Below are 20,126 nucleotides of genomic sequence, written 5' to 3' on the forward strand. Positions count from 1 at the left end.
AGTGCATTCATCATTTCTCTGATGATTATTTTCCAAGATACTGTCCCCTTACCCTAGAACAGCATTTATGTTTCAAGATTGTCACCTTCTAGCCACCAAATGCCTTCAGGAACTCAGTTGTTTTTTTTGTTTTTTTTTTTTGTTTGTTTGTTTTTTTTTTTGGTTTTTTGGTTTTGTTTTGTTTTGGGGCAGGGGTTGTTTGAGAATGCTTCAGAAATGAAATCTCCTCTTTAAAAGAACCAACATTCAAAACATCAGACTTTTTATTTTAAATTTATCTCCCCTAAGGTGTTTTTGAACTCTTTCTCATGTTTCCCCTGTATATATTTAGACCAAAGATTTCTGATCCATAATGAGTCCCATATAAGATGATGAATTAGCTTGAAATTTGATGTAATTTCCTATTAAAAGAACATCTTTGTTAGGTAGGAGACCAGGCCCTGGCAAGGGACCACACCTTGGGGCTCTCACCTCCACCCAGGGCCCTGAGGACACTCCAACTGGAGTCCCTTCCTGTGAGGGCACGCTAGGCCATCTTGCTGTGCATGAGAAAGCTAAAGAACCACAAGGGAAATTCAAGACCAAGAAGGAAAGTTCCCCAGTCTTGGGCATGAGCAATAGCCCAAAGGCCTGAGGACTTAAGTTAACTTGTTGCTATTTAACATATCTTTAGCATTGGGGTTCGCTCCCTGTCTGTGAATTTTTTAAGGGAAAAATAAACTTACACATGGGCAATAGAAAAGAAATTATGTAAAATTCAGTTATCAATCAAGGTGTCAGTTAACCCCATATCCACCCAGGGGAAAGAGGGGAGTACTAGTGCAGCCCAATAAAAGCCACCTCTGCAGTGTAGACAGGACCTTTGGATGGTTGGCAGCTGGGCCCACTCTGCTTCTCTCACTTCTCCCAAAACATTACTTTGCCTTTAAAATAAACCACTGCCTTGCTCACCAACCTCTCATGTCTGGCTCAATTCTTTGCTCAGGATACCAAGAACATGGATCCAGGATGCCCTGGGACCCCTATCAGCAATGTTGGAAATTGCTCAAATAAGTATTTTGGAATTACAAGTTTAAAAGCCACTTTGTCATCTTTTCTTTCTCTACCTCTTTTTGTCCCAACCACTTAAGCATTCAGAACTCTTACTACCTGCCAAATTCAGAATCAGTTTTTGTTTGTGTTTGGTGAGGGAATCAGAAGATGAAGTTCATTCACTCATTCAATATTCTTGGTGCATTCCCCCAGCCATTTCAAAATGCAGTTTTTTATTTGTTCACTTAGTGGCCTGACTTTATCTTTCATAGCAAGGATCACCAAAAATTTGTGGTGTATCATCCATCTTTGCCCAGAGTTGTCCAAACTCTGAGAATATGGACAACTGACCATTGATCTGGTCTGGTGCATGGCTGAGAGAGGAGACAATGGTTACAAACAAGTTCCCATGCAGTGACAAACAGTTCTAACAGGCATTTGTTTCCCTTCTCTGACTACACGTAAGCACACACTCACGCCAAGTTGAACTCAACAATCCAAAATGAAAATGCAACCATCTATGAATTTTGGTGCACAACTAATTGTGCTACTTTGGACAAATCACTTAATTTCTCTATGACTCAATTTCCACCTCTTTGGAATCACAGGTGATCTTTGTAGCCCTATGATTTTATTACTTCTGACCAGAGAAATGGGTTAAACACTTGAGATGATAATTCACTTTATTCCAGCATGAAATACATAGTACCAAGAATTTATTCCCCAGTGTTTACTCTCTCCTCATATTCTTTCTGGAAGTATCCTCTTCAAAATACTTCAGGAAGCTTGCCACAACTGTTTCTACAAGGTCAATGCAACCTATATATCCTGTTTGTAAAATGTTTTCTTTTCTTACATTGTATAAATACTCATTCTCAAATCATTTCAACTACTGTGTTACCTCAACAATTTTTGAAATAGAATAATGAATCTTTTGTTACTGTAATAGGAAGTTTCCTACAACTCTGAGTTTATCTCGAATAATGCTGCAAAAACACTGATACGACTGAAAATAGAAACTGCTTCACTGCTATTTTCATTTTATCTAATGAACAGAGAATAGCTCAGATTCAAGGAAGAAAAGGTCATAAGCTAGAATCATAAGAGGGCGCCTTGTTACAAATTTTAGAAGATGCAGTTTGGTTAGGGATGCTAAGCAGGAATGTCAAAGCTACTTAAGACATTTAAACATATTACAATCTTTCAAACAATGAGGGTTATCTGCTATTGGGTTCCTTACAGTGTTTCACACATTAACACAGTAAGTTACAAGTAGGTATAGATATACAGAATTGCATGCTTACTAGCCAAGCCAAGACACAGAAAGTTATTGGTGTTATATGACATTGACTGAATTGCTTCTGCAACCCCAAAAAATCATGCTGGCAACAGCATTGGTTCCAGGCATCAAATCCCCAGATATTGGTTCATTTTGTTTAAGGCATCACACACTGTGTTCAAATCACTGCGGAGGTCCTGCACCACATTTTCAATACTTCTGGTGTCTTTCAGAATTTCAATACTCTGTGTGTAGGGATTGAAGTATACTGAGAAGGGACGGGTAATTGACTTTGCAAAGTCCCTGCAGAATAAACAGAAATAGAAGGATATGTGATCAACCCCTATTGGTACAAGAGATAGATAGAAGGAAGAAACAGAGCCAGAAAAACAAAAAGTTACTTTCTATAGATGGAAGAAAAGCAAGTTTACCTCATCTTTTCTTTGGCTTCTTCAAAACTTTCTGAAACAAAGTAGGCCTCCTGGAAGGTGGTGATAAGACATTCCTGTAAGCACGTTGTCTTTGGGTCAAAGGCTTTCACACAGGCCTTGTCAGAAAGAGCATGCTGCAAAACACACCACAAAGCCCATTAAACTCCATAAAGAGTCCTCCAAAGTGCCAAGACATCACACCTCTACAGCACATTTGATGGCGCAGTAATCCTACAGAACTGCCATGAAACACAACTCTCCTATTTGCAGGGAAAATTGGCATTGTGGGGGGCGCTGGGAGAAGGGGGGGCTTGGTGGATTGATTGGTTTGCTTTTATTTTTCAAGTCTGTTAGGTGCTGAGGGGAAAAAAATGAGATCATGGTATTATTTTATTTATCATCAGCCAAATTCTTACTGAAGGACAGTTCAGAGCTATATCCCAACAGAAATGGAATTTTAAATCTATGCTATGAATAGAAGCAGGGACAGCATAAACATGCTCCTAAATTTATTGCTATAAGCAATGTACTGAAATTTCACTTAAATGGCAGAAGTAATAATTACCTACGTGCAGAGGTAATTGGGACTCTCACTGAACTATTTGTGGAGTCGTTGCTAGACGTTTTGAGGCCAGACCCTGTGTATCAACAGAGACTGGAGTGGGCCTGTATGTTTGAGGATGCTTACAAAGCATTCATTTACCTTCTATCACAGACAGCACAGCAATATACAGCAGACAAATATTGCCAGTTGGGGGAAAAAAAAGCTAATATTAATAGTTATACTTACGCCCAAAGCAGGCATTAGGAAAACAAGAAAGCCATTGTAATTACTCCTTGAACCATCATTAGCTCTGTTCAGTTCCCTATATGACTGGCAAGAAGATCAGCAAGAAAATAAGAATGACCGTATCCTCCAGATAAATTCAGTGATGTTGAAAATTAGTGGCCATTTCCCACCACCTGCCTATTAATAAATGGATGGTTTTAAAGTGCATTGTACCTAAATTACCTTTGAGGAGCTTGTGAAAATGCAGATGCCCAGGCCTCAATTTCACTTGGTAGGTCTGATGAATTCCAGAAATATGCATTGGAAAGGCATCCAAGGTGACCCTGACATAAATGGCTGTGAAACATAGTTTGAGAAATACTTCCCTAGATTCTGTCCTCTTTTCAATTTAAGGGGTCAGTTAGTTAAGAGAGACAGGAGGGGGTTAACAGAAATTGCCTTGAACTAAGTGAGAAATCCGATGCTGTGGTGCAGGTGCTGCCTCTAACCGGGTAACCTTGGCAAATCATTTAACCTCCCAGGGCCTCCATTCCCTCTAGTGTAAATGAGAGGTTTGGGTGGATGATTCTAAAGATACTCTCTAATCCAGCCTCTGGATTTCACCCAAAGCACTTTTCTGCCTTCTTAATCTCTAACAGCTAAGATTTCCTGGAGAAATTCTGAAAATCCTTTCCTGATCAATATTCTTGGTGCATTCCCCCAGCCATTTCAAAATGCATGGAATGATTTACAGCCCTCTGTGAAGAAGGCTGTGGTTCCCTACATTTGAAAATGCAATTGAGAACCAAAGGACTGACACGTAAGAGAAGGGGCACACTGCTCTACCCTGCATGTGGTTCACTTTCCTGCAAAGTCCTGTTGTCCAGATCAATGCATATATGAATCAGGGAATGCAGAGGGCCTCTCGAAGTGAACTCATTTTTTTGGCCCACAGAACAGCTTCATTATAAAGGAGAAGGTCACTACACCTGCAAATGCATTTGTGCTGGATTCAATGCCGCACAGTGAACATCAGGGGATTTTGGTTCCACATGACCAATAATTCTGTCCACATTTTAAAAACAACTTCACGGTTTCAAAAAACAAAATGTCCTTTGATGAGAACTGTTGCTTCTCTGCAAAAGAATTGGCTTCCCATCATCTTGTCATGGTTTTCAGAATCAGAAACTACTTTCTTTGCAGCTGTACACAGTGGTTACATTTAACTGTAGTGCATTGCTGTAATTATTCATTCACCCATCCACGCACAGATGGAAGGAGGGACCCTGGCTGACTCCGCGTCCTCAGACTTTTTATTTTTGCATTCAGAGGCAGACAGAGTGGTAGCAGAACAGGTTATAAGAACATTTAAGTCATGGCTCCTTGGGACATCACCACTGAGCCAAAGACTTCTTACTGGGTCAAAGACAAGCACAAAAAGAAGTGAAACTCATCTATTCATTGGGTCTCCAATACCTCCATAGGACATTAGCACCCTCAGTTGTCACTATGTGTAGAGGGGGCTTCCATGATGCATGTGTGCACAACAGACTGAAATCAGTATGGTTCTAGAAAAAAAAATCATCAGGTAACAATATCCTATTATGACCACATTCAGTCATTTCAGCAGGTAATGGGGATTAGAATAGATCCAACAAAAGACCCAGGGTGCCCTGCATCAGACTTCGAGAAGAATCAGTGGCTTCACAGCAAATACTTTGAGGCAAAGCCTATTAGGCAACATAGATTACCCTTGTTTGATACCATATTTAAATGGAAAAACTGAAAAAATAATTGTTTTAAGCACTCAAAAAATGCCATCTATTCTTAGAAGCCTGTTGTTTGTGATATACTGGTCACTTACCAGGGACCTCCCCTGCAGTTTATGGGACCAGTGCTGTTCCTTAACTAGCAATAAATATAGGGCTAATCCTGCTACCCATGGATTAGTCTGGAAAATGACAGAAGCCTAGAGTTAAGGGAGCAGCCAATGATTAGACCAACAACTGAGGTAGTGCCCACACCTGCAAATGGTCTCTTTTACCTAAATATGAGCTCTCCTGTGTGACAGCACCCCTACCACCCACGAGATATCATGTCTCTGAATACTACCAAATGACACAAGGAGTACAAGATAGAATCTGTGTCTCCCTTAATTCCAAACTCCCTTGTCCAATAGAGAGGCCCTACTGGGTTTGCTTCCTGATTCCTACCCATGTGTGTCTGTGAGCCACCTCAGTTTTGGTAAGCAGCTATTATGCCATCTCATCTACCTTCAGAGTGGGTCCTCTCTAAATACTGAGTCACACTACTTGATGCCCCTAACACTTCCTTCCTGAAGCGTTAAGCATCTAAATTCCTGAAGTCAGCAATAATCAACCCAACTTCCCCTGGAGAGAAGCTTTAGAATGCTGGCAGAATCCAGCTGACAGTCTTTTACTCTCAAGCCATTTGGAAACTGCAGGAGTGCTTGGGAGTCACCTTCTCCTCTCTGAACACTCTGCAAGGACTGTTTTTGGATTTATCTACAGTGCTAAAGACAAGGGCACAGGTCTGGAACATGTAAACCTGGATGCTATCCCACAGAAGCTAGGTGTATGATAGCAAATGAGTGAAACTACCTCAGTTTGGGCTGCACTCTCCACTTTGATAAACTGAGATGTTAGAGCTGCATGGATTCTGCAGCTCTTCTTGCAATATAATTTTAACAGGGTCTGTAAATATGCAGTACTTACACCACCTTCCAGCCAGTGTAATTGATCACAACAGCCTCTCCCACTGGGCCTGGGAATGGCCTTGCCACCCTTCCCCACATAGGTGGCCATTACCAATATAATCAGCTATAATGGACAAATTAAAGTTAATTTGTCACTCCAGACTATTAATTATAAAAAATCTCTTTTCAACATCAAAATTTCCTAAAATTTAGTTGTTAGTAGACAATATTATACAGTGATTAAGAGAATAAGTCTTTAAGATAAAGAACTGAGGTTCAAATCTGGCTCCATCCCTTCCTGCCTTTATGACTTAAGACAATTTATTTAACTTCTATAGGCCCTTTCTAGTATTCACCTGAAAAATGGGAAAACTAGTGGTGTCTATAACCCAGAGTTGTGGCCAGAATTAAATGAGGTCATGTATGCAAAATGCCTACTTGGGAAGTACTCAATGTATTTAGGTATTATTGCTATTTAGTCCAAGGAAGAAGCTTGGCACACATCTATGTTCAGCCATACCTTTCACCATGTGTGCAGCCCCTCTCTCCAGGGAAGAAGCATGCCCCAGCCATGAGACTTCCAGGACCTAGTCTGTAAGAATACCAGCCCTGGGCTCACTCATCAGACACCTGTCTTTGCAATGACTCAGAATTATTATCTCAACTATTCTAGATGTAAACCCTGTGATCCTCACTCTCTATATTAGGACTGGTTAAAGTTTGAAAAAAACTCAAGTGTGAAGTCAGGTTTATGGGTAGTTTGGGCCCTAGATTCCAAATAAGAATTCACAAACACTCCTACACTCACACCACAATCATCTTTTCCCACATCAGAACAACAAATATATGTATCTGTGCATTGTGTGTATGTGTGCATGTGGTATTTTTTGACCCCCCCTCACAGGCTCATCCTTCAAGCCAGGCACAACATGCCATCGATATCCCTATTGCAAAGGCCAATGATGCATCCAACTTTTTTTTTTTTTAAATCATCAATGCTTAGGTCATACCAGTTGGAATAAGCTGCATGGACAAAAGAACAACCAACCTCCTCTTCAAGCAACCCCTTTGTGAAGGCCAGAGACAGTTTCAGCTCCCATCCTCCATCATTTGCTCCTTACAGCACTAGGAGGGAGAAGAGGAGGCAGGAGACATCTGAACAGGATTAAGGAGTAGGGGCTCAGCAGCACAATCCCAACTCTGGCGATACCACTGACCTACTAGATGACCTCAGAGAAACTTCAAGCCTCTGGAGGCTCTTCTCCACAGCCTGGCAATAATTCTGACCACCTCCCAGAGTTGCTGGAAGTAGCAGTAAATACAAATGATTGTAATAAATAGAAAGCTGTTCTGAGAATGCTGATTAATAGCTATATAAAGGCAACACAATAAATTCACTTCACAAGGGCATCCTAAAACTAAAGCCAAAAGGCAATAATAATTACATTTGCTTAAACCACCAGCCTTGTCAAAACATGAAAAAGGAAAACAAATGTATTTATATGAAATATTCCAACAACTACTATGGGGTGGATGGTAAGACCACTTATAAAAAATAAAAATCTAATCTGCAGCCTGAAAAATATAAAGAAGTGAAAAAGAAATAGAATTGGCTCTTGCTTTTGAGATAGATTAGGTTTTTGAGATAAAACTCACAATTTATCAATTAGCATTCATTTCCTGAGCACCTAATGTGAACAAATTTCACTGCTGCTTCTCCAAAAGAATTGGGCTGAGATCTATATCCATCCTTTTCTTACAGGATTCCTACTTGATCCCATGTTCCTTGAAATATTGGACAATCAATTTTGTTTTTGTTGAATAAAATGAATGAATGAACAAGCAAATAAGAGATGAAAAATGATGCCTAGATTTATAGAGTTAGATCAACTCTAGGATATAGAGAAAAAGAGTGTGAAATAAAGGATACAAGCTAGATTGTGGGTAAATGGCAATCAATTATCCAATTTTCAACCTGTTTTTCAAAGTCAGCTTTTGAGACGACTTAATTCATGATTAACTGCTCTCTGCAGTGATGGAAGGTATGGAAAAGTCCCACCCTGACACACTTTTGGAGTGCCTGCCAAAGATCAGATCTGTACAACACAGAGATGGAGGGGCAGGGAATAGTAGTTATGGTTATCAGATTTTTTTTTTTAGCTCTTAAAAGATTTTCCATGTTTGTTTCATTTCTGTCTTTAAAGATAAAAAAATAAGACTTGTCCAAAAAATGAGAGAAAAATGAATGTTATCCCCCAAACTACAGAGGTAACACTTGGAAATATTTGGTCAGCTCTGAAGAGCACCATCTACGCCTCAGGGAAATTTTGGAAGTGTTACAGCACAAATTTTGGAAGTGTTCTGTTCTGGGACCAAAGGTGAGTACTTATGTGAAAGACTATGCCAAACCTCAAACAACTTAGCAGGATCCTACATTTGGGCAACAGTTGGCACAGCATAAAATATTTACTGCAAGAGGCATTCAAAACTGCATGTTCATACAGGAATTATGATAATACTTTTCATAAAGTTATCCCTATATTGGATCCAGAACCATCATTTATCCATTCAAATAAAAAAAATCAAAGTATTGAGAAGAGCTCTAAGAGGGCTCTGGGCATTTACAGAAGCTAGGCAGAGAGAGGGTGCTAAGGAAAGCATCTCATGTTATGCATTCTCTGTGAACAAGCAGAAGATATTCTTAGAGAAAGAATTTCTGAATTGTAAAAGTGGTCTGAAGTAGCAATCATAAGGATGTTCCAGTGTTGAAATTTGAGAATGGAAGAATGCTAACGACTAGAGGTGATGGACCAGAACGACTAGATGCATGGCGGACAATGCCCTTTGGTGTATGTATTTCTGGCTGATTTCCATTCCCAGACAATTCTGTCCACATCAATAGGAGCAAAAACAACAGATTCACCTCAGTGCTGCCTGCACATGCCTCATTAACCAGACCAGAAGACCCTGTCAAAAGTAGGGGGCCACGAGAGAGATTTGTTTCTTTTGTTTCTGGTATAATTTATAAACCATCTGAGGAGAATGTAAATAGGTCTTGAGCTGCATCATTTTCTCACTAACACTTTTTGCAGAGAAATCAAAAAACACCCTGTAAAAGACATGAGCTTATGGAGAGATATAATATCATCCTATTGATTGGGGTTTGGGGGGCCAGTGTGCTGAAATTAACCCCAAATGGATTTTTCATTAAAATTTGATCTTTAAAAAAATTACTTCAAGTGTTTATTGTTGTAATTGTTGTTGTTGTTGTTATGTGTGTGTGTGTGTTAATGTTGACCATTATCCTCTATTCCAGTCATGCTGAGCCTCAGTTCCCCAACTGGGCCAGGCTTAGACCAGCGTCCAGGGCACACATTCTATTGTCCACTGTTTGATCTGTGCGCATCGTCCTTTCCTTACTCACCCTTCCCATCCCTCAAGAATCAGCTTGGGTAGCAGGGTCCTTGTCAGGAAGCTCCCTCAGGCATGGCCTAAGATGTACCAGGCACATTTGTCACCTTTTTTTATTATCCGGTTTGTGGGTTATCTCTGGCACTAGAAGTCGACCCCCGAATAGCCAGGGTCCCAGGCAGCATAGCCTGGTGGTTAAGAGCTCAGTTCTTGGGGGCCTCGACGGTCTGCATTTGAGTCCAGCTTCAACACTTACTAGCTATGTGACCTTAGACAAATCCCTTAATGTCTTTATGCCTCAGTTTTCTCATTTGCAGTTTTCTCATCTGTGATAATAACACCACCTGTCTCACTGGGTTATTATGAGGATCAAGGGGATTAATATGGCTAAAGTACCCAAAACACTAAGGTCTATTTAAGGGTTTATTAAGGTTGTTGTGCTATTTTCTTCCTATTCTTCTTCTCCATCATTATTATTTGTCTTTTCATAGCAAGTGTCTGACACAGTACAAGGTACATTGTAAGTGCTCAATCAAGCTTTTGAAGAATTAATGAAGGAATGGAGTCATGGAATGAGCAAACTTGGTAAAACTGCAGTGAAACTGCATCTTTTAAGAATACAACCAACTGAGGCTGGGGTTGTAGCTCAGTGGGAGAGCACTTACCCAGCATGTGTGAGGCATTGGGTTCAATTCTTAGCACCATATATAAATAAGTAAAATAAAGGTCCCTCAACAACTAAAAGATAATAATAATACAACCAACCAAAAAGTTCCAATAATAATATATTTTCCCAACTATATTATGTAAGAATAACCAATCTCAAAATAAAAACCCTAGGATAGTACATAACCTGATCTTGGTCTAAATAATCAAAGTAATATTGAATTAATTTCTAGCACCATTTCCAGATTGTATATAATATTACATTCTAAATTCATCAAAACTTGCTATCCCCCAGTGATGCATAGATAGCAATTCTTAAATTACCAAACTATTAATATCAGAATGCCCCAAGCCCCATAATTTCTGAATAAATGATCATTTTACTATATTTTAAGGCAAAAAAATAGCATTCTCTAGGCATCTCTAACATATATTAGACTCCTCTTTGACAATATCCTTAGTTTTTTTTCAAATTGTATGTACACAAGTGTTTTAATATCCATTAATTTTGAATTAATGTACATAAAAGAAACTGAAATAACCTAAAACCCCCTTTAGAAAGAAGATGATGGGGAGGGAGTCTATGGGAACAATGGAGGTGACAGAAATCAGTGTAGCCAAGCCACCCTCACAAGTGAATTTCAATCAGTAGGATCACTGCTAGGTCATTGCCCACTTTTCAGCACTAAATTTAGGCCAGCCATTTGTTACCAAACACTTGAGGATACATTTATCCTTCCTGTTGATTTGTACACATAGCTGTTCATCCATTTGAGTCACACCAGAAACCCAGAAAGGCATGACCCACTTTCAGAAGTGCAAAAAGTTAGGTCAGCACCCACATCTGAGGTGCCAAATCCTCTATATTAAATATGTATGGGGTATCTGTGAGTAGAAATGCTCAGACAAACAAATCAATATTTTCCATGACCTTGAACCAGTTTGCTTGGGAAGGATATTTTCATTCACAGCTTCATACCTGTAATTCTCCAATGGAGGAAAGCAGTCCTGCTCCATATGCCCGCAGTTGCCCTTCTTGCTTGCAAAGGCCAAACTCAATTGTGAAGAAATAGCACTGGAAAAAAAAAATAGACACACATCCAGTGAATTGGTCAACAAGTTCCTCAGTAGAATAAAATGGCACCCAAAGTAAACTGGTTGCACTGTACATAATTTCTTCAATGTTATCAACTTAAAAACATTTAAAACAACATTTATCGAAATCTACTCTCTTGTTTAATGAATAATCCTTCCATAAATTTAAATTATATGGGTAAAGTATTAAGATACTTCATACTTCCTAGATTCAGAAACCCTATAGGTCAAATCCTATCCTATGCAATAATTTTAAAAATAAAAGCACAGATTTAGAAATAAATTACTATCACAGTGGTAACACCATAAGAAAATGTCACTATATTTACCAACCTGAATTCCAATGACATAAAAAAGTTCATGCAAATGTGGAAAAAATTGCTTGGAATCCAATCATCTCAAACTGATTTTTGTAATGTGTTTATTCATTCAACAAACTTATTGAATACCTATTAGGTGCCAATGCTTGCTAAAGAGTTGTGATAAAAAAAAAAAAAAAGAGAGAGAGAGAGACCAAGAAAGCAAGAATATGCCTACCAGATTATCATAACCACAACTTTGGTGTGTGTTTTATTAAGATCTTAAATGTATAGCTATGTATGCATATGTATATGCATGTGTGGATTCATATGTGTGTGTGTGTGTATAATGACCTTAGATGTATCAAAATCAAGTACTACAGCTTCCCCAGGATATTAAAACTTGCAATCACTTCTGTTGGATTTATAAAATCAACCTAGACAAAGAAATTTCTGCACAGCCAACAGATGCTATTGAGAGGGTCTACAAACACACTACTTTTGCTCTGACATATAAGTGAGAAGCTGACAATGAGCAATAAAAGCTGCATCAGATTAACACTGTCCTGCATTAGTGACAACCGAGCACTGAAGGTGTTGAGAAAGAGGATTTCAACACTCCTGAGAAGGGGCAGAAAATAGTTAGTATTTGTAGCACATAGCAGTTTGTTCTATTTTCATGTGGAGGTTAAGATGTCCCACAGTTTAGGAAGGCATTATTTATTTTTTAGTGTGAGGATGACCTCTGAAGTTGAGTGGTCTAAAACAGGAAAACTAGAATCTCATGGCACCTTCTTAGTGTGCCTTTGGCTGATTTCCCTAATTTATACTGCCTTTATAGCCCATGACATGACATCCTTAAAGATTTAACATTGAATATAAAAGAGTTTGTGGGGGGAAAAAATGTGCTGTCATATTCAAAAGCATCCCAAATACACATATGGAGCCAGCTACAGGAACATTTAGGTCAGCTATTAAGTGCATTTTTAATTTTACTTATGCTACATCAATGCATACATAATTCATGGTCACGGCTATTATCCAAATCAAAACAAGCAGAGACAGCCTCTGAGAAAATCTGGTGTGTTGTTCACAGTTTTCACAGAGATTTGGCCTCCCACCCTATTTTACAGCAGGAATTAAAAGGTCTATGTCAATTCAACTAAAGATTCAAAAGTCAATCTATCATCCAGTGTGTAGTTAATATGATTCTAGCATCAGAGCAACCTAGAGGGAAGAACCACCGTGCATCTTCCTTCCCGTGGTGTAGACTGTGCTCTCGCCCTTACATCATCTGGGAGTCCTTCCAGAAACTCTGACCTCACACAGCTCCATCTGCTTGCTCTCCAACTACCTTTCCCTTTGGTTTCCTGTGCTCCTTGACCAAAGAAAGCCCCTAGATGCTGCTTCTGCAGCCCTTTGTCCTCAGAGAATGAGAACTTTTGCTTGGAGAGAGTTTTCCATTTGCAGCTCCATGTGTGACTGACAGATAATGAGAAATAGTAAATTGCACCTGAAACTCAAGTGTTGGCAAAATTTGAATTATGAACTTGTTCAGGGTAGTTTTCTTTCTGTTTTCGATACCGGTGAAGACCTTGATTAGATCACTAATTAGGAGGAAGGAGCAACCACACATTTCTACTGTCTGGTTTTATATGTGAAGCTGGCTTAGAGTTGAACTAGCTGACCTCTTGAGGACCCTTCAGAATTTGAGGATAACTAATTGCTTCTTGAAAATTTAAGAAAATAGAGTTTATTTTCCTCTGAGAACTCTCCAGATGTGGATATATAATATACTCCCTAGAGATTTACCAAACAAATATCCTAGCAATTATAAAAAAATAAAAATAAAGAGTGAAAACATATTCTGAGCCTTGTTTGAAAAAAAAAAAAAAAAACCTGCAAAAGAGAATTGCCAATTCTTGGCTGCTGGTGTCTTTTAAACATAAACAAATAATACCAAAACTAGCACCTCCCAAATTGAAGGGTACCTTTCATCAGCACTGATGTTCATGAATTCCAAATTTTATATGTCACTAATAATATATAATTATTTATAAATATTTTACTTGAGTATAATTATATACAATCATTAACTGAAAACCAAAACAGGAATGATAGATCGGACCTCTTCTACAGAAGAAAAGCAGAGTCATTTACACACACACAGTCATTAAAGCGAAGGAAGTCTGAGTGACAATCTGAAATCCAAACACTGCTGTGGAACATGGCTGGGGTAGTGCTCTTAGGAAAAGGAGATAGGTCGCCCAATGCTGCCATCTTCAGATCACTTCTGGTAGTGCATCATTCTTGAAAAGGTTTCAGATGGACAGTGATAAAAGTCTGAAGGAACCAAGTCCCCAGGCATGACAGGACACCAATGAAGTACACAACGGTCCCTTGTGGTGATTCACAAAATCACACCACGCAACACCCTTCTTATGTTTGGTGCTAGGTACCTAAAGCTCTTGCTAACGTCACATATTCCAATTAAATGTCCAAATTTGTCAAGGAACTTTTGATGGGATAGGAATTTACTCTTTCAGTTTGCCTCTTGATGGGAGATTTTACCTCCTGCCTCTCATACTCCCTGCATCCTTTGAAATAATTACATAAATTCTGCCCAAAAGTTATTGTAGGTACAAAAATTGGATTTAAATGGCACTATAAACTACTAGGAGAAAGCTCAAGTATGATTTTTTTTACCTTCTCCAGAAAATTTGGCTTAAACATGTCATTTAATAGATACCCAAGTGAGTAAATTAGTGACATATTTTCTCTGTCACCTTTCCTAAAAACTTGATCTTACATATTGGTAACATATATCTTTAAGTGGTAATATGCATCATTGTATACCTAGAATTCCATTTTTCACATATCTTGCACAAGGGCAGGAAGCAAGAAGTTGAAAGAGTGACTGAAATGTGTTAACATAACAAAAAGTTAGATGTTGGAGCTGGGGTTGTGGTTCAGTGGTAGAGCACTTGCCTCATATGTTTGAGGCACTGGGTTTGATTCTCAACACCACATATGAATAAAATAAAGGTCCATCAACAAAACAAAACAAAAAGATAGTCACTGGTTTAAAAAAGTTATATGATATATTTGTGTGCTTTTCTTATAAGAGAACTCCTCAGGCCCTTCTTTAGATCCTATTTATCCTTACATGCTATCTTACTACACACTTGTGACAGAGCAGTTCTTGTTATTTCCTTTGTATAGTGGTAACACTGAAGCTCAAATTTTAAATGATTTGCTCAGATCCCACAACTAAGGGTTAGCAGAGTTAGGAATTAAACTCAGGTTTCCAACTGCTAATCCAGCATTCTTTGCCATTAGTGATTGGCTGTTACTGGTCCAGAATGCAATCACACTTGCAAAGTAGTTCCTGTTGTTGAAATCTGAAATCGTTCCAGAAGGGGTGTAAATAGCTATAACCCCACTCCTCAAGTGCCCCTGGCAACCCACGCTTCCCTGACCCACTTCTGGATTCTGCCTCCCACACCAGTCCACCAGCACCACTACTTCTTTATGATCTAGCAAATAAAGGCTCAATGCCTGTAGAACTGGGACCTCCAGGACACTGCTCCAACACCTGTGTAACAAGCGTTTGTTCTATTAGATGCCCATGTCATAACAAAAGGATAAATCCCAGAAAGGAAGAATGCCACTCAAAGCTGTTCTAACATCGGGATCTAAAGCTCTGGTCACTGTAGATAAAAACACATAAAAGGGACTCGGTGTCTCACAGCCTCCCTTTCACAGAGTTTTTGGTAAGATTCTCCATCCTCGAACAAATAGCATGTCAAAGTATACATTTGCAAGGTTGTTGAAAAGGTAGAGACTTTCAAGTTCCCCATCTACCACCCACCTCCAGCTACTAATCTGAAGTTTAGTTACATCAAAATTTCCGTTTATAAACAATGAGTGTTTTTCTAACTTTAGCCAAGATTCCTTAATCTTGATTAAATTGCCAATGATCATAGTATTGGAACAAGAATGATGTTTGATGGCTAAGCAGGAATCTTTAGAATAGAAATATTAAGGCAATCGAAATAAACATTGGGAACCAAAGTGAAAATGAAGGCTGCATTGCTAGAGCCACATGGGGTTCACTGACTCTGAAACAGCCACACCTGTGCCCCATCACTCAAACAAAACTTCCCACCAGACATCAGTCTTTGCTGCTTTTTCTTCAAGCATTTAAACTCCAACTATTCCCAAGAGTTGTACTTAAAGCCAAATCACACTAAGGTGTCTATGCCTGCCCCAATGCTTTGATTTGCAAAACAAAGGTCCAGAGTGGAAAAATTTTTTCTGGGTCTGAACCTCAAGAGAGCAGAAAGGTGGTTTTTGCATGCTTCAACATTTTACCATACATGTTGCCATTATCTAACTAGTGCCATATCAAATATGAGTGCAAAAGTGGTAGAAACAGGGCTGGGAAATGTGAGGTCTGATCCAGGGCTCTAGTCCCCAGTCAACACTGTTCCTCCACAGTCCTGGGACCACAGTAGCTCTACAATCTCAGGCCACTTATTCCATGCCTTTGAAGCCCCATCTGGCCCTTAGCAAAATGAAGCCACTCCTCAAATGTTCACGGATTTAAGAATAATCTTTGTACAAATTCCAAGTTCAGCAGCCAAATGCCTTGTGGCACTGTAGTTATATCCAGGTTTCTATTCTCCTATTTTACCATATTCTCTCCTTGAGTCTCTAAATGAAAACCACCATAACTCTCAGAAGGTCACAAATGTCATTTTAAATATTATATTTGTTGGGGGGATAAGGGTATAGCTCAGTGGTAGAGCATGTGCATGGCTTAGCATGTGCAAGGCCCTGAGTTCATCCCTAGCATCAAAAAAATTTTATATTTGTTAAATTCTTCTAAGTTCTAGTTGCAATTACAAATGTGGCTAAAGAGACCATCTCTATGCTTAAAAAGGCACAATATGGACATAGAGAGACGACAAATAAAAATAACAAAGAATTCTGGTTTTAATCCTACCATAAGGGTCTCACTCTGTCTAAATTGTGTTTACTTGTCTGTCTCAGGACAGGAAGAATTTGAACCTTGTATTGGACTTAGAAGAATTAATGGGATCTTAGCCAGGCTACAGGAAAACAAGCTCCTTGAAAGAGTGACTGGGTCCAGGTTCCTGGGGGTGCAGGTGGGATGGGGGGTGCTTAAGGGAAATATGTGTCATCGGAAGGTAGATATGGGTCAAATTACTGCGTACCAGGTCATGGGCTCCAGTCGAAACTGCCTTTTCTGCCAGTGACCCTTCTCAAACCAGGATAGAGCAACACAAGTGGAGAAAAAGAGAAGGGAAGGGATCCCAGTAATGTCTTGTCAGCTAGAAAATGACACCCCTGACTTGCGAAAACAACGCACATTGTCTTAGGTTACAACAGCCATCAAAGGAATTAAAATGTAAAGTCCTAAACTCTGAGGAAACATTATGGCAAACCTTGTGGAAAATTGATCATCAAATATAAGAGGAACATTTGTAGGGGGGAAAAAAAGAGTGTCAGCAGAAAACAACTTTTATTGAAGAACACGTCGACATAGGCGGATTTTCAACAGCCCTGCGTCAGTCTGAATTTTTCTGTGTGCTCCTTGACTACTGCTGCCTGTATTTTTTTGTTGCGGTGGTTGCTTTGAAAAATAAATGCATGGTTTAAGCGCCCTCTGGCCATATAAGTTTTATTGCCCATTCTTCAGCTTATCTTTTGGGCATTTTCGAATTCAAAGGCCACATGACTTGTTTTTACTTAATACTTAGCAGTCCCCACACCAGGCTCTAATGGTATTTTCCAAACTGAAAATGAAGAGGAGGAGGAAGAAAGAAAAATTCCCCATCCTCTTCCTCCCACTCATAAACTAAGAGGAGTGCCATGCATTCATTGAACATCAGTACCACCGAAGGAACTGGTCCCCCTAAAACTCCAGCAAGATCCATCCAGGATACTCCCATCCCCCTGCCAGATCACCATGGCCATGTGACAGCCCAATGACAAACCTTCACTGTCCCACTACCCTAGAGTGAAGGTCCAAACTTCTGCATATTGCAGAAAACACCCTCCATGATCCAGCCCCTGCCTTCTCCAGGGTCTAGATCCTCATCTCTCAATCTTCTTCCTCCCTACTCACCTCCCATCACAGAACTGGTGACGACAGCACAGATTGACCTTGCTCTCTTCCATCTGGGTTCTCCCTGAATGGAATGCTCTTGTCATGATCTAATTCCTGTGGGTCTCCCAGATTAGGTAGCACTGTTGGATTCATGCTGAAATTGCCATCCTTCTAACCTGTCCCCTCCACCAAACACTGAACTTCCTAAAATCAGGGACAGGGCCTGACTTGGCTTGTTTGTTTGCTATTGTCATAGTTTAATGTCTGGTCTCTACCACCCTGCCTGACATGTAGCAGACCCTCAGCAAATATGGAAGGAAGGAATGGAGGGATGGAGGGAGGGGCATAAGCCAGAAGAGTTCCCCAGTAGGTCATGCCAATAGAGTCAGGGACAGCCTGGGTCAGTAATCACTAATCTCAGCCAATTTTTCCAATATTACAGACGTTAAAAAGATGAAAACTCCTCTACATTCGTCATCAAATGGGTTTTCACTTACAGGTTCAGAAATAGATCTGTTCCTTGGCCTTCCTCTATGCTCCCTTCAAGGACAGCCAACAGCCCTCCATGTCAGAAAGGAAGGAAGGAGTGGGCTTCCTTGCCACAGTCAAGCCCGGCACCTTGCAGGCCTTCAGGATCATGGACGCAAGTTGACTGGCAGGTATCTCCTACAGAAGCTCAGCAGCCTCGTGGTTAAGTGGCTTCAGGCTTCCTCATTACAAGCAGCAACTCTGAAAACTCATTGATTCTGACATCTGATTCATCATCCAAAAATGTCAGGGGGAAAGTTTTTCAGTTTGCTGTTTCTGAAGATTGCAGCCAACTGAAGCTTAGCCAGGGAAAATGCTAACTATGCTTGGTCAAGGTATGGAGGAGTTTGTGATGTGACAGATTCAAGCACTGAAGTGCCTCACAGCCCAGACTGCTCAGAATTAAAGCTATGAGGAATTTATATAAGTATCACCACCCAGACCTTCAGTTAGCAGATGACGACACACAAGATCAAACAGATATTTTCTTCTGGAGATTAATCTGTAAGATGTCTATCCAGCCAATTCTGTTTTCCACAAAATTCCACAGCTCTTTCAAATAGGTATTATGAATACAAATAGGCTTCTCTTTATGCCTTCTAGACCAGCAGGTATTTCAAGTTTCACAAATCAAAAGCTAGTTTTATATTCAGTAGTATTACTCCTTGAACCCCAGATCCAGTTCATGAGCCTCAATGTAGCATCTCCATAACAAAGTGATTCACAAAGTATGGTTCTTCTTTTAAAGCAATTTCATCTTTTTCAAAATGTCCCTTCGCTGATCTTATTATACAACTAGCTACCTTGAAATGGCCAAACTCCACTATGAAGACGTACACACACACCCCTCATTTTCATACCAGCTGCATGGATCAGCATTCCGTTTCTATATGTGTTTAATCCATTTTGTGCAGAAGACCTACTTAAGCAAATGCTACAGGTTTGGAAGTGTCCAAGAGCTGACTTTTATAACCTAAGCAGTTCTGGGTTCCTTGAAGGAGAAGAAAACTGATGAGCATATTCTCAACCATTCATCGTTGAGCCTGCCCTGAAATGTTCTGCATCAAATCACACATTCTCCCCAGATGTGGTGATTTTAAAGGTCAGCTCTCCAACGCTCGTATGAAAAATGAGATTTTTACTGACTTCCAAGTGAGCTGTGGGTCGTCACCACTGCCTTTAGAGGGTCGTTTTATTTTTATCCCTGCATTACTAAAAGCAACACCCTCCTAGACATGAGGGCTAAAGAGCTTCCACTTTCTCACCTATTTCTTTCTAGGCAAGACTGGGAATCCTGGACGATGATTATATATCTGAGAACTGACAAGAAAGGTATGTTTAGCGGTGAGAGCCATTCTTGCTGCTCCATTACACTGAGCAGCTTTCTATTTTAAGTTTTTATTAATGAAGTCGTGTTTCTTTCCTAGTCACTAACCGTCACCACTACCATCATCATCTCTCCCACTCAACACCAACTATCTGTATGTGTAAATGGGGCTGAAAAGATATACCTGTGAAGTGGGGTCCTTGTCACAATGAGGGTTTACAGGTAATTGAAACTCTAGCAGGCATTTAAGTTCAGCCGAGCTTCCCTATCTCTAATCATCATCACTGCCAGTTATTGAAGCCTACACTCCACCAGACACAGTGTTAAGCACTTTACATCTTACAACCCTGAGAGGTAGGCACTGGGAAGGTAATGGAGCATGGGAGTTTGAGCACATTGACTTTGGACTGAGAGACCAAAGTTCAAGGGCAGGCTCT

General features: G+C 39.9%; 1 protein-coding gene across 2 annotated transcripts in view; it reads right to left on the reverse strand.

Moving 5' to 3' along the window:
• Nucleotides 1-2,439: 2,439 nt before the first annotated feature.
• Tph2 (tryptophan hydroxylase 2) overlaps nucleotides 2,440-20,126 on the reverse strand; it is a 90,831-nt gene continuing 73,144 nt past the window's right edge. For both annotated transcript variants that reach the window (XM_027929241.2, XM_027929252.2), the window contains exons 9-11: nucleotides 11,284-11,379; nucleotides 2,743-2,876; nucleotides 2,440-2,614 (exon numbers count right to left, since the gene is read on the reverse strand). In XM_027929241.2, the coding sequence (XP_027785042.1) occupies nucleotides 2,440-2,614; nucleotides 2,743-2,876; nucleotides 11,284-11,379 (405 nt within the window). The remainder of the gene's footprint in view (nucleotides 2,615-2,742; nucleotides 2,877-11,283; nucleotides 11,380-20,126) is intronic.

Source organism: Marmota flaviventris, chromosome 3 (genome assembly GCF_047511675.1).
Source record: "Marmota flaviventris isolate mMarFla1 chromosome 3, mMarFla1.hap1, whole genome shotgun sequence".
Lineage (NCBI taxonomy): Eukaryota > Metazoa > Chordata > Mammalia > Rodentia > Sciuridae > Marmota > Marmota flaviventris.